The sequence below is a fragment of the Aphelocoma coerulescens genome, chromosome 17 (assembly GCF_041296385.1).
Source record: "Aphelocoma coerulescens isolate FSJ_1873_10779 chromosome 17, UR_Acoe_1.0, whole genome shotgun sequence".
NCBI classification, from domain to species: domain Eukaryota; kingdom Metazoa; phylum Chordata; class Aves; order Passeriformes; family Corvidae; genus Aphelocoma; species Aphelocoma coerulescens.
The window spans coordinates 836,900-851,618 of NC_091030.1; the positions used below are offsets into that span (position 1 = coordinate 836,900).

General features: G+C 49.2%; 1 protein-coding gene across 4 annotated transcripts in view; it reads right to left on the minus strand.

Annotated features, from left to right (window-relative positions):
• Positions 1–14,719, minus strand: part of ZNF618 (zinc finger protein 618) — a 133,610-nt gene that overhangs the window by 27,232 nt on the left and 91,659 nt on the right. For all 4 annotated transcript variants that reach the window (XM_069032099.1, XM_069032098.1, XM_069032097.1 and 1 more), the window contains 4 exons: positions 11,865–11,954; positions 9,672–9,749; positions 8,583–8,672; positions 1,853–2,041 (listed from right to left, as the gene is read on the minus strand). In XM_069032099.1, the coding sequence (XP_068888200.1) occupies positions 1,853–2,041; positions 8,583–8,672; positions 9,672–9,749; positions 11,865–11,954 (447 nt within the window). The remainder of the gene's footprint in view (positions 1–1,852; positions 2,042–8,582; positions 8,673–9,671; positions 9,750–11,864; positions 11,955–14,719) is intronic.

Sequence of the window (14,719 nt, forward strand, 5' to 3'; positions counted from 1 at the left end):
AATGAGCTCCTGTCTCACTTCACCGGGTTTGCAATATCTGGGCAAATGGATTTACTGCAGTGACTCAAAGGACAAACTAGAGATTAAAAATATGAACTGGCCAAAGCAATGTGTGTGGCCTATGCTGGCCAGAGCCCTGCCCTGCCCGCTCCCTCTGGAGCCCACTGTCACCCGAGGGGCTCACGTGGACATGGCCTGGCCTGGCTCTGCTGGGCTCAGCCTGCAGACTGGGCAGGGCTGGGGGCACAAGTCTTTCATTCAGGAGTGATGGGGACTCCTGAAAACTGGTGCCAGATAATGATTTCATTCCTGCAGACCACTGGAGTGGTCGCACTGCTGTCAGGACTTGGCAGAGGCCCCTGGTCCCTGCAGGCTCCCAGGGCTGCAGTGTGGCTCACGTGGGCTTTGAGGCTACCAGACACCTGAACTGCAGGAACAGCCCAGCCCACGGATTTTGGCCCAGCCAGTCCTCAGTGGACCCTTCCAAGTTCTGAGCAGGCTTCTCAAACTCTCAATCAACTACCCCCCTGACTCCTAAAATTCAGAAGAACAAGCAAACTTGGTACCAAATCAACTGAAACAGAAACACATAAAACAGGGCTGAAAAGGAACTGGAGACATTATCTATCCACGCCACTTGACAAATAAATAATAGGAATGAGAGGCATTAAATAACAGGAAAATCAGATGGTGACAAAATGGTTTGGGTCAACCCACCCCTCCCAAGAGACCCAGATTCAAGTCCTGGCTTATGTCACAAGTGGAAGTGAGTTGGAGGTCTCCAAAGACATTTTTAAAGAATTTGCATGGTGGTTTTGCCTTCATCCCTTAGCTTCCCCCCCAAAAAACTCCCCCAAATCTGGCAGTAAGAAAAATCTGGTTTAATGCATCTGCTTGGTCTTACTGTGCCCTTCCCACACCGAGAGGGCAGCTCACTCTGCTCTCTCTCCTTGTATTGGAACCTTTCGAATGTGAAGTAAAATTATCGGTATGGACCAAGTCCTTGGCAGCTGTGGATGTGTGTTATCCAACAAAACCCATCCTTGTTCAGCATCCATGGCCTCTCCAACCACAGCCACCTCTTGTACTCAGGATCTGTCCATGCCAGACATTCTGGGGGTGTTTAAACACCAACTGATTGACCAGCCCTTCTTCTGCACCCAGATGGAATATCGATCCACCAATGCCACAGACTGTGCCTCCCAGCTGACTGCACATGGCACACAGTGTCTCACACCCTATTTATTAACTGTTATTTTTCAGTATTCTTGGCTTTCTTTTTTTTTTCTTCTTTTTTTTTTTAGGTTTGATCTTGTTTGGAAGGAGGAAACTGGGACAATGGAAGGATCAATCCTAACCTGCATTTTTTAACTCCTCAGTAATGGTTCTGTAATACTGATTTTGCTGTTTATCTCTTAGAGGTTCCTGTGGGGAATGGAGCACTGTGAAAACACCTGTACTCCACTTCACTTCCAAAGGCACAGGCCTAGCCCTGAAAACATCACCTCGAGGGAAACAAACACTAAATGCCAAACAGTGCTAAAAACCAAGCAAAAATCCCCATTCCTGACAAGCCACTACACCAATCCTTGTCAGGAAGCTCTCCTCAGTTTGTGACACCAGGATTTGAAAGAGGGTCTTTTATACCTTGTGGTTACCATGTTTAACAAAACCAACTTGTCACTGGCATGGGGTTATAAAGGATCTTTTCCCCTCAACTGCTTCTGGGAGCAGCTTTTCTGGGACAGTCATGGATGGAGCAGACTGTGGCCAGGAAGGCTCAGAAGCCTACCCAGGGCAGGACTGGACACTAAGCAGTTCAGCAAGCTGATGGTAGAAAGGCAGTTGGTACCTGTGATGGCCTTGCTTCCTGGGGATCCGGAATTTGGAGCGCGGAACATCTGGGATTGGGACGCGGGTGGGACCCCGGAGGGGGTGCGGTGCAGGAGGGTGGAACAGCGGTTTATGGACGCCGGAGATTTTTTGCTGGACTGGCTCGCCTGTGTCTTCACTGCCACGAAGAGTGGAGATCGAGAGAACTCTGGATATGAACACTCAGAACTAGTGCCTGCACAGCCAGGGAGCTCCCAGAGCGGGGCCTGCTGGAGCTGCTGTCTGACAGCCACGCTCACCATCCCTGCACCGAGCCCGCAGGACACAGCTGGGCTCCCCCCTCACCCGAGGGGACACTGGGGAAGCTGGTGAATTCCCTTCCACACCTTTAACTGCCACGTGACCAACCCACTCCTCCTGCAGCAGGAATCAGCCCATCCATCCAGGAGCACTGTGTGATTGCCACGGCCCGGCTGGGGGCACCTGCAGCTCTGGCCTCCATTTCTAGGGACTGAATTTGGGGAGCAGTTTCTAAACTACTCAGAGCTCTGAGGAGGGAGATATTTACATCTTTGTTTCTTGAGCCTTGAATAAATCCTAGTGATCTCCAGCTACATTCCTTGTCTCTTCAACCAAATACAAAGGAAAGGGCACTGTTTGGAGTGGAATGGAATTAGGAGGCAGAGTGAGTAAAGGCCTTTGGTCCCATCTCCATAGTGGTGACATGCAGAGAAATTCTGAGTATTACTGGGATGTGCTCTTTGAATGCATCTATATTTTGGTCTCTGCAACACACAGTGAGGATCACCAGGAATTTTCAATGCCAAAAGTCATCTGAAACACCTTCAGGAGGACAGCCCTTTGTCTGGACCACATGGATTAAATAAACCTTTACCAAAATGGAGAAACTTTCTAAGAACCCCCTTCATTCCCAAGGGGCCTCTTCTATGGAAATTTGGATATGGGTCCTGAAGCCCCAGTCCCACTCCAACCAGCTGCCATAAAGAATTGCTAACAAAGGAGGTTCACATAACCCACAGCCCTACCTCCCTACCAGTGATTTCTACTGTGGGATGCCCACAGATGGAGGGACAACAGCAGCACCTGCCCATCCTACACAGAGTAACTGAGAAGTACTCATCCACCCTGAGCAGCTCTCAGGGGAATGCCATGGCAGCACCCCAGCCTGACTCTGAAACAGGCGAGGAGAGAAGTCCCCCAGGCTGGACGGGATGCTCTTTTCCAAAACCCCAGGAGACCTTACAGACCTTGACTGGCTCTCACCTTCAGCAGCAGCACTGGGGACTGGGGGTGTGTACATTCAGAGGGGGTTGTAATTCCAGGGGTTTTGAATCACTTGCTCTGACACACAGCCCAAGCTGACATTTCCTCACATGCCAGCACAGTTCTGCAGGAGATGATGCACTGGTTTTCTCACAGTTTAGGTCAGGATACTTCTCCTCTGCTTGGGCTCTGGCCAGATAAATAGGCAGGAGGCTTATTTTGCTCTCTGTGCTCCCTTTCAATCTCCATGGATAATCCTCCTCCAGCTGCTGCCAAACTGCCAGCACAAATGTAGTCAGACATGAAAATTTCCTGCTTGCGGATCATCTGCTTCCCATGAGGGCCATTCCCACCAATGGCTGCTTTATTCCCCATCAGTGCCATGAGAACAGCCATCAGCAACTCTTCAGTGCCAGACACAAAGAGCATCACTGCACATCCTCTGCAGCCCAGATATTGCTCTGGGACCTGAAGACCAAAGTCTCAATGCTATGATGACCTCCAAAACTTCTTCTTCTTCCTCCTAAATTAAACAAACAGTATGTCTTCAAATTGGGACCCCACAGAGAAGGCTGCTCCATCTGACACTAGGCAGAGAGAGAGTCTGAGCCAGCAGTGCAAGACAGACAAAGGAATATCAGCTCCAGCAGTCTGGAGAAGCTAATAGCTCATTGGGAAAATAATGTTCAGTCTGTAGCTCATCAGATGCCAAATTCCCTCTGAAGGCTGAGCAGCACAGGTAGAGACCATCACACAGCTCCTCTGCTCTACTCTGGAAAAGTCACCTTCCCTGTGGAACTCATGGCCTCAGGCTGATGAAAAGGCCAAGAAGTTTCTAAAAATGAAAATCCTGAGTTGCTGAATGGCCACAAAAACCTCCTCCCTCAAAATCTGCAGCAAGACTGGAGACAGCATTGTGGGCAGCTGACCTCATAACTGCTGCTGTGGAGCTTCTCAAGCCCTGTCAGAAGGCAGCGCAGACACGTCCCAGTGGGAGCTGCAGTGTGTGGAGGGTGATTCTCACTGCATGGTCTGCAGTCAGTCGGCTCAGGGCTCTGTGCTGCAGCCCTGGGAACGGCCCAGGCTGGACTGAAGGACACACGAGCTGCAGGAGATGCTGAGAACAGCGAGGGCTCCAGCCTCGCAGCAGGAAAAGCTCGGGCACTGCTGTGCTTGGGCAGCACGGCTGCAGAGGAGCTCCGAGGGTGACACTGTTCCTCAGAGGGCTGAGGGACTCCTTGGGTGGAAATCAGCATTTCCAAGGGGATCAGCTCCTTCCTGACCCAGTGCTGGTGCCTGCCCTGGCCGAGGGTGGAGAACAGACAGGAGAACACTCGGAGGAGGAGACAAAAGGATAACCAGGGCCTGAGAACAGCAGAGCTTACCATGGAAACACAAGTCACTTCTTTGATTTAACCAGGGACTGGAGAGAAGGCTCTGCCAGGTCTAGAAAGGACAGAAACTTGGTAACTTAGTCCTCCTTCACTGTGCAGACAAGGTTATAAATAGGATCCAGTGTCTGAAAGCTACAGCTGGCTAATTTTAGTCTTAATTTAGTGGAGGCAATAATTCATCAAAATAATTACCTTGTGAGATTGCTGTATTTGCTGTCACTCAAAAGCAAGGTTCAATGTTTCTCTGAAGCATATCTGTGTGCAATTCAATCAAGGCAGTCCTACAGAAGGTGTTTCTCTAGGAAGTCCAGAGATGACAGTGGTGCAAAACTCAGAGCCACAGAATCCCAGACTGGTTTGAGTTGGAAGAGACCTTAAAGATCATCTTGTTAAACCCCCTGCCATGGGCAGGGACACCTTCCACTGTCCCAGGCTGCTCCAAGCCCCAGTGTCCAGCCTGGCCTTGGACACTTCCAGGGATCCAGGGGCAGCCCCAGCTGCTCTGGGCAGGCTGTGCCAGGGCCTCACCACCCAATTCCTAAGTGGATATCAGGAATTTCTTCCCAAAATCCCATCTAACCCCATCCTCTAACACTGTGAAGCCATTCCCCCTGTTCTTCCACTTCATGCCCTGAACAGTCTCTCTCCATCCTTCTGAGCAATCCCAACAGCCCAGCCCCAGCAAACGTGGTTCAATCAGTTCCATCTTACAGAGCAGCCAGAGCCTGAAGGAGGACAGAAACATCTCTGAACCTTCCCCCATGAACCTCCATTCAGAAATGTTTCTAAAACTGGGACAATGAATGTGCCTACAATCCACTTTTTTTTTTTTTGGAAACTGCCTCTGACAGTCTTCTTTGAAAGAGTGAATACGTTGACAGAAACAACATAAGAACATTATTTTTAAAGAGTCATAGCCCAGTTCTAATCTTATGAAAAAGCCCCTACTCCTCACTCAAAAAAGGGAATTTTGGAGGGAGACATTTGGCATTAACAATTCCAGGGAACCCCACAGCAGAGCTCTTTGCCAGACAGCAGCTCTCCAGCAGCACTGACCAGAAATTATCCTGCAAGATCCTACTGAAGCTGCAGGATATCATTCCTTGTTTTAGCCCATTTCCAATGAATTTTTATCCATTTTGACAGAGAACCAGAAACACAGGCTCTGGAAGGGAAGCTTGCACTCAAGCAGAGACCCAGAAAGCGGAACTGGGGATGCAGAAGGGGTTTCCTCACCCATTCCCATTGTGACTAAATTTTCAGCATTTGCCTTATAACCAGAAGAACGAGACCAGGGTAAAGACACAGTCTCAGCTTTACTTCTCCTGACTGCAAAGACCCAAGAAAAGCCAGCTGTGCTTTTCAAGAGTCAGGTGTGTTAACAGCTGCCTCACAGGACCTTGGATTTTGGGAAGAGCAGAGTCTGAGCAGTAGAAAGGTGGGAGGATGTACTGGCCAGCCTGCCTTGGGAGCTCATCATACCCTCTCCTGTATCCTAATCAGGGTTAGTGGCTTGTCATTGTAAATCATAAATCTTACTGGTCATGGGAACTAGGAGAGGGAAAAAAAAGGTTAAAAAAAAAAAGGAAAAAGAAAAGTTTATGGGGAGGGGGTTAAACCTTTTGAAAATACTATCTTGACCTGATCTTAACTGTCCTCATAGTTAAAGATACTTGAAAGGACTGGAAACCCATCTGCACAGCTCAGGGACTGCTGATGCAGTCTGCAGCAGGGGCAGCTTTTCTTTTGCTGCAGAAACCATGGTGCAAGAATGGCTTCAAGCCCAGCACTCAGAACATGCCTCCTCCTCTAGAGCTGGCTCCCAGGAGCCACACAGCACCAGGCAGGAGCTTGAGCTGCCCCTGCCAGGAGAGGGGCAGGGCCTGTGGGGGCCACTGGAACTGCAGGGCTCGCTGCAGGCACACACCTCCCAGAGAAACACAGCTGGGGTTTCTTTTCTGCTGGACAGCCTGGGCTCGAACCGGCAGCTCAGCTATTGCTACAAATGGTTGGGAAGGTGGAAAGACATCAGTGGCAATAAATCCCCTTGAAATGGGAAGCACTGGGAAGGTCAGAATTAGGTCCAGCTGAGCAAAGCCCCAGTGCTCACAGCACACTGCTCCTGAGCTCTCTGCAGGGGGAGCACAGACCCCAGAGCCCTGGTGTCCAAGGGACCCTCTGTGGCAGGAGATGGACCCACTGCTGGTCACCAGTGGCTTTGCTGAGGGCTGAAAACACCTCAGTGAAGAGGTGGAGCTTCCAGAGGCAGGGGACCCTAGGAATAACTGTTATGTGTGCAATCATAAGCACTGGGGCAGTTCCTTCAGCAGATGGCAGATAACAAGATTAATTTTGTGATGATGGTGTTGGACTTGTATTTTATGCCCTGCATCTTCTGCTATGATCCTGGTCCACATCCAAACTTCAGAGAACCTGCATGGCAGCTGTCAAGAGCCACCAAACCTTAAAAGTGACAGTCTGGTGGACCACGTTCCCATACCCCCAAGGGTGCCTCATTATAATCCCTTGACAACCCAATTCCAGGGGATTTTGGGGTGGACGCGCCCCCTGCCGGCTGCAGCTGCAGGCTGATGAGCTCAGCTCATCCCTCCTGCCCCCCATCCCAAGAAAAGGAGCAGGAAGTTCAGATGTAAAGAACTTCTCTGCACACTTCGAAAGTATTCAAATCCAGCAAGTAGCAAAAATTTCTGTCAACTAGTTCAGTCAGATTTTGCACTGAGTTACAATGAAGTGCTCGTTAAAGCCTCCCCTCTGTCTGGGAGCACAGCAAACACACACCTCAGTGCTGTGCAGTTTGCTGACAACTGCCTTGTCCTGAGCTCCCTGAAACAAATTGTTTATTGACTGTGATTTAGTAGCAAGCTGTTGAAGTTATTTACATGATTTGGAAACTCATTTTTAACTCACTGCTTGAAATAATTCCCCAGAAGCTCTTCAGAAAGATGCTTTTTCCCTGACATGTATGTTCAGTTATTATTTAGGGGAGTATAAAAATGTTGTGCATCACTTCAGCTAAACAAGAGCCTAAACCATCAACCCCACAAGGAACATGTGTAGAATTCCATGGGCTGGGGTAGGAGCTCAGTGACATTCCAGACTGTCATACATGAAATCCCTATTTGTGCTTGGTCTTTGCATATTAAGTGCTTTAATTAATTTGAGCTTAATATTTTTAAATTGAATGTTAAAATTAACCCATCAGCCCAGGTACACAGATCAAGTTTTTATGGTCTTCCTGTGTTTACTGTATACTTTTACAAGTGTTTTAAGATGTGTTGGATGTATTTTTTTATGTTTTACTTGTACCTTGGTTTCAAGGCAGATTTTAAAAACCCCAGTTGCAACAAACAGCCCAGCCCCCATAGCCATACCCCCATAAGCTCCATGACTCTTATCTCAACTAATACCACCCCTCTGACAAGGAGGAGCCATTGGTGGACAGAGATAATCTGTCAAAGGGAAAACACCAATCACCTTAAACTGTGGGCAGACTGTGGGCGGAGCAAAAGCTATAAAGGTGCAAGAGAAAGACACGCCCCCCCCCTCTCATTTTTCCCCTTCCCCTCCAGCTTGCTAAGTTCAGTGCTGGAGAAACCTACTCCTTTTCAGGGGCCTTTAGAAATATATATATTTCTTTTTGACCAGCCTAGCACTGCAAGTTTTTTTTTTCTACCTGAGGTTCAGAGCTGCCTAAGCCTGAAGTTCCTGAATCCCTGCGCTCCTGGGGCATACCTCCTGAGCCACTAGGATCCCAAATTTTTATATTTTGTTAATTTTTGCAATTTTTCAATTTTTCTGTTTTAATAAATTGTTTTAATTTCTACAAAGAGTTGTCTCATTCCTCACACAGACCTAACAGTGTCCCTGTGAGAGGGGATCCTAGCTCAGCTTTACAGTGCCCTGGTGCACACGATCCATGTCCTGCCGCTGCAATCCCACAGCTCCAGTGGAAGGATCCCCAAGAGTGAAGTCTCTCCTGCCAGCCTGGTGCTCCCCACAGCCCCTGGAGGTGCCAGTGTGCACCGGGCCAGCCCTGCAGCAGATACTCACTGATGGGGGCGTGCAGAGCCACGTGCTCTTGGTAGGGAGTGTAGTACTTGTACTGCTTGCCACAGAACTCACAGGTGTAATTGCCAGTTTCTGTCAAATGAACAAGGACAAAGGTCAGGAAGGAGGGCAGCCCTCTCACACAATGCCAGTTTCTTGACTTTTTACAGAGAAACTGGCCAGGTGACACAAACATTCCTCATGCATGTGGAACTCGCCTGCCCTGTAATCCACACATCCTTTTCGCAAGAAAGGAAACAGTTCAAGACAAAGGGATGGACCATGCATAAAAAGTCCAGCAGAACTGAACAAGCTGCAGAAGATTACCCCAAAATTACATCAAGTAATGCAAAACAAGGGAGAGCATCCAGTCCTAAAGTCTATTATGGATGACACAGTTCTGTCCTCTGGCTAGAGGAAGTCTGGGATGTGTGGACAACAGGAACAGTCAAACCAGGAAAAAAGCAGTCAAGTTCACGTATTAGAGAACTTTTATACTGGGATTGTGGAGTTCTCTTGCAGGAGAAGGGGCTTTTCTGGAGTAACTGTGTTCATCCCTGCCTTGGGGATCCTGGAAATAGTGGAGTATAACCACGCACTGACACCACCTCCTCTTGCCAGTGCTGGGAGTGCAGAACTGGCAGCAAGCTGCAACCCAAAGGAAAATCCACAGGTAATCACTTGTTTCCAAAATGGACAATTCAGAGAAATGCTTTGGCAAAATCTGGTGCTGACTGTGTTTCCTTGTGCTCTGTTTGAAGACCCACCACAAAGGCAGTGTGAATGAATCACCTGCCAGCTCTCAGTGCACCTTCAAGCCCTCTCTTATCCCTGCCAGATTGCTTTTCCCGTGAACTCCCTTCCTCTTCTCCTTGCAGAGCTCTTGAGCAGAACACATCACAAAGCTGCAGTTCTCAGGGCCAGGGCTGTTGGCGTTTGATGCTCCTTTGAGCCTGAACATATCTGTGAGCACCCAAATTCCAACCCCTCTGTGTAATGCAGTGCTTCCTGCTTTTCCTAGAGGTACTCCAGCTAAAGGCAGCTGTGACCACCTGTGCTTTCTCTTTTATTTGAAACTATAATAACTCTTACTTGGCCCAATCTTCTGGAAGGGTTCGGGCTCCTCCTCCTTCACCTCGTCGGCGGCGATGACGGCCTGGTCGTAGGGGTCTGCAAGAGAACAGAGCCAGAGGACAGCTGACAACACCTCAGCTTTGCCTTCTACAGCTGCACGGGCACTGAATGCTCCTGCACCTGTAATCACATTTCCATCTGTAACGGGACTGGAAGACAGCAATTACAAACCAGTGACCCCTCTGTCTGACTTGTCCCTCCTCCTCCTCCTCAGGCGCCCCAGGATCACCCTGCTCCCAGCCCACTAACAGGCCTTGTGGGTATTAATGGTTAAAAAACACAGAGAAGAACTGAATGAGCTCATTGATGATCCATGAATCCATTGAATGACTGATCCATATTTCCTGATTTTGTTCCTGGGAGTCTCCCCTCTAATGCTGCTGTACTGGCTGACAGTGGGCACAGCAATGCAGTCTGCAGGCAAGTCACCTAACAAATACTGACCTGGGACTCTTACCAGCTAACAGCACAGCTAGCAACAATCACAACCCAACCCACTTTGGAGAAGAACTTGTTTTATGCCTTGAACAATTTACAAGATCACCAAAGACATGAAACACCTGCTTCTTTGATTTTCTGAAGCCTGACCAAGTGTATGTGCAACAAAAGCCTGGTATCTGCTAGGGCTGGGCATCAACCTCCTGGCTGTAGACACTGGGGAGGGAGAGAGGATGACAAGACTCCTTTGACTCTTACAAGTTCAGAATCGACCTGCCGTGTCTGAACTACTGAATGCTTGAAAAGGTTTGTGAAATAAAGCACACAAAGGAGCTCGGCTTACCTGCCCGGTTTTCTGGGGCCCCTTCCACACTAAAAACTAACACAGAATAGAAGAAGGAGGGGAAGAAACAAAACAGAAATTAAATCCTCTTAAATGGTCTTGTTTTCCTCCTGCATTTCACATACTGCTTCAGCACATTTCAGCCCCACTGAATAAACCAGGCTTTGTGCCCCAGTCCCTCCTCTTCCCAGCAGCATCCTCACAGGACCTGGTTGAGCATGCCCAGCCCTAATACACACAGATGCTCAAGGCCTTTGTTCTGACCCTGACACGGCCTCACCCCTGGGTGTGCTGGGACACAGCAGCCCCAGGGAGGAGCTGGGACAGTCCTTGCACACACATGGAGCCATTTCCAAGCCCTCTCATGGCCCTCGGCAGAGCTCCCTGAGACATTTCTGACTGAAGCAGCCACGCTCCCCTCACAGTGACTCTCAGTGCCACTAATTTCCTTCTGGCTCCCCACAGGAAGAAGGGAGCTGGCAGTAGTGCCCTGCAGGAGAACACCAGCTGTGCTTAGAGCACGTTCAGATGTCCACATGTTCCAGGTAAGCACAGCCATTTTTTTTGGACAACCATGTATTGTGAAAAACCACTCGCTTTTCTGAGACAGCCCAGCCAGTCAAACCTGCTGCTCTCCAAGCAGCCTCTTTCTAGAACTTTCCTTGGCCAACTGAGGAGCAGTACTGACAGGCACACACAGGGGAGGTCTGGAGTATCTGTGGGCTCTGAGGTGAGGAGCTTTAGATGTTCAGTGAGCAGGGGGAAAGCCAGCATGTTGATACTTCAGTTCCACCAATGCAGAATAAAGAAACACTGCTTCTGGCAGGGGATGTCTGCTTCTGCCCAAGTGCCACCAGCCTAGGCCACATCTACAGTCACAGAGGAAAAATTGGCCTGTAAGGGCCACTGACAACTTCATCAGTTCACTATCACAATGATTAACAAGAATGAAACAACATTTCCCAACTCTGAAATCTGAAATACTGCACACAGAAGTATGTTGGGAACAAACCTGTAAATTCAGAAACAAAAAAAACCCAAACTCCTTCCCAGCAAATAATCAGGCTGACCATTTACCTTGAGGCACTCAGTCCCAGGATCTCCATCCTAACCATGAACCTCACTGTAGACAGGACTGCAAGGTCCCCAGGGCCCAGCACAGGGGGCTGTTTTGATGCACACAGAGAGAATGAGGCACAGCAAACTCCTTCCTGCAGTGCCTGTAGACTGTGCCTCCATGCAAAGCCAGGCCATCCGTGCAGGGCCGTGTCCTGCACACCACAGGCCACACGCTCCTGCAGAACCACACTGGGCTTCCTTGAAGACTTCTCAGCCTAGTTCAGGTGTCTGAGTGTCAAAATATTACTCACCATCCACGGCATGTAGGTCTCTGTGCTCTTGGAAGCAGCTATAGTATTTATATTTTTTCCCACAAATGTCACACGTGTACCTAAAATTGTCTGTAGGAAGAAGAAAACATCACTTTAGAAACTCTGTGGTGAAAGGCAAGCACTGCAACCACATTGCTCAATCAGAATCAGACACCCCCATGCACTGACACATCCCACGTGCTCTGTCAGGTCTCTGAGGCACACAGACAACCACTGCCCCACACTGTCCCCCATGTGCCCCACACTATATGGCTTGGGGCATATTCTGATTTATTTCCTTTTCAGACAGCTCTGCTCTCCAGGGCAGACTCCACAGACCTCACAGCAATGAGGATGCAGGGCAGCAGGCCCTGCTGGCATCTCCTCTGGAAGGTCAGGGCTCAGTAAGCAGGTACAGGTCGTGATGGGGACAAAGGGGCAGAACTAAACACAGAGTCAATGCATGAGCTGTTAGAAACCAAAGCCTTAATACAGCAACTCTAACATGGACTAGATGTGAGCACACACCTGGTTCTTCCTGCTGCTGTTTCCTGATTCCTAACTGCACCCAGGATCCTGTTACAGCCAACAAAACCAAGAGACCCAATGATCCAAGTGAAGGGAGACTGACAAAGCTTGGTTTCATATACGTTTGTTCCCTACACCCCATCACTTCATCCCAGCAACAACCAACCCTTCACCACACCTGTGTGGGGCAGACAGATACAAAACAGCTCCAGATGTTTATGAGCCTGGTTTGTTCTGAATGGGGATCAGTGTCTTTAGCTCAGCTATGACATCAGTGTAAGAGGAGGATTTCCTCCTCTTGATTTTTGGTCAGCTTGGTGGGGCATTTCCCCCCTCTTCTGCCTGACACAGCCTGGGGTACAGACTGACCTCCCTGAGCAGTCACCCCACCTGTCAGATGGCCCCAGCAGCCCCAGCATGGTTGGTGCCATGAGCCCACAGCAACGTGGCAAACACAACAAAGCCCACGGCAAGCACAGTGAAACACATCCGTTTGCACAGCCACAAAGGATCTCCAAACCAACGTGTTTTCCTGCCCAGCAGGAGCAAGGAGTGCAGGCAGCAGTACCAGGGCTCCACAGAGGACCTGCCACTCCATAAGCTTCCCTGCAGAAGTGTAGCTGTATCCATGGATCCCTACTATCAGCCAAGTTAAAGCCTTTTACCTCTTCCATGCTGTGCTCAAACACACCACAGTGCACATTAAGTAAGCTTTTATTTTACTGCTCCATCACTTTACTCTTAAAATTACTCCATACTTTCAACTAGGTTATATTGGTACGGTGTAATCACTCACTTGGGTTCACCACTCAGTCCAGCAGCACATGGGATTCAGCACTAAATAAAGGATCACTGTCCCCCTTTATTCTGCTTGGCAGGGTGACTGTAGAAGCTATGATGATCTAGCAGAGAAAAATGCCAAATCTAAAAAGTGTTAAACATCTGGGCACTGGAACTTTACCTCTGTGACTAAAAAATATTTGTATCTTAATCAGAGCACAGTAATGCTAAACTGGAGTTAAGGGGTTTTTAGAAGTCTAGGCTGGACAAGCAAGGAGAAAGGGACTCGCTGCACAGACAGTGCATGGCTCAAGGGAGAGGAGGAGGAGCAGCAGAACACACCAGTGAGAACATGCCAGTGGGAAAAGCACTGGTGAGTCACATTTAACTGTTTGTTTCATTATGGGATCTTGTGCAGGCTCCTTCTGTGGTCACAACGTGGTGCTGAGGGTCTCCCTCTGCCCTGGGCCCTTCCCCACAATGAACAGAATCTAATGAGTGCTGCTGAGTATCTGTGTAGCTGTTGCAAAAACCCCCCAGTCAATTAGCACAGCCAATTAACAAGTCAAGTAGCAGAGAAAACTCATAATGTGGCATCAGCAATCAGTCCCACCTCGCTGGGTGTCCCTAAACCAAGGAACCAACCTCCTTTTTGAAGTGCAATGAGCTGTGCAGGACCAACTGGAGATTAACTCTTCAAAGGAGTCCCAAAGACCAGGCACTTTCACATTTGAAGAACAAAAACTATTATGGCCTTAGTTTGGAAGGAAAGAGCTCAGTAAATATGGAGACTTGTTAGAACAGAAGAAAATGAACTAACACACCATTTCACAGGGCCAGGCATGGCTACCTGTGGTCCCTGTCACACAGCAGGGACCTCACTGTCCCCAGCAGAGCCCATGCTGGGGGTGGGCACTTCTTCCCTGGGCAGTGTAGGGAAAATGGGAACACGTAACGAGTGTAACAGCACAGCCCAAGAGAGCTGGGGTTGCTTGTGTTGTATGGGGACTGTCTTCCTGCAGGCAGAAGGATCTCCAGGGATTACAGAGAAGTAAGAATTTGTTCCAGCTGGTCCAGCTTGGCTCTGATCTCCTGGGCTCTGTAGGAGAGAACAGCCAGCACAGTGCCCAGCCTCAGAGACAGGAGTTCTACAGAGAATTCACAAAGTACTGAGAGCTGCCCATGTGCAGCCAAGCTTTACCTCTCTGAACAACAGTCCCTCTTCAGGCTGCTCCCAAGAGCCAGAGTTCCTCCTCGTCACCCAATAAAGCCATCTCTGCTGACAGCCTCTGAACACAGCCAGTGCTGACCCCAGCAGCAACGGCTTTCTTAGCAAGAAACTCCCTGAGCAGAACCAGCCCTGCAGTACCACTTAGAATCACAGAATCTCCTGGGCTGGAAGGCACCCACAAGGATCAGACACCACAACCATCTCGGAGCACTGTCCAAACTCTTCTTGAGCTCTGTCAGGCTGTGACCACAGGGAACCTGTTCCAGTGCAGTTTTCCTGCTGTGGGTTGTAACTCCTACCCCAGGGTACCCAGCTG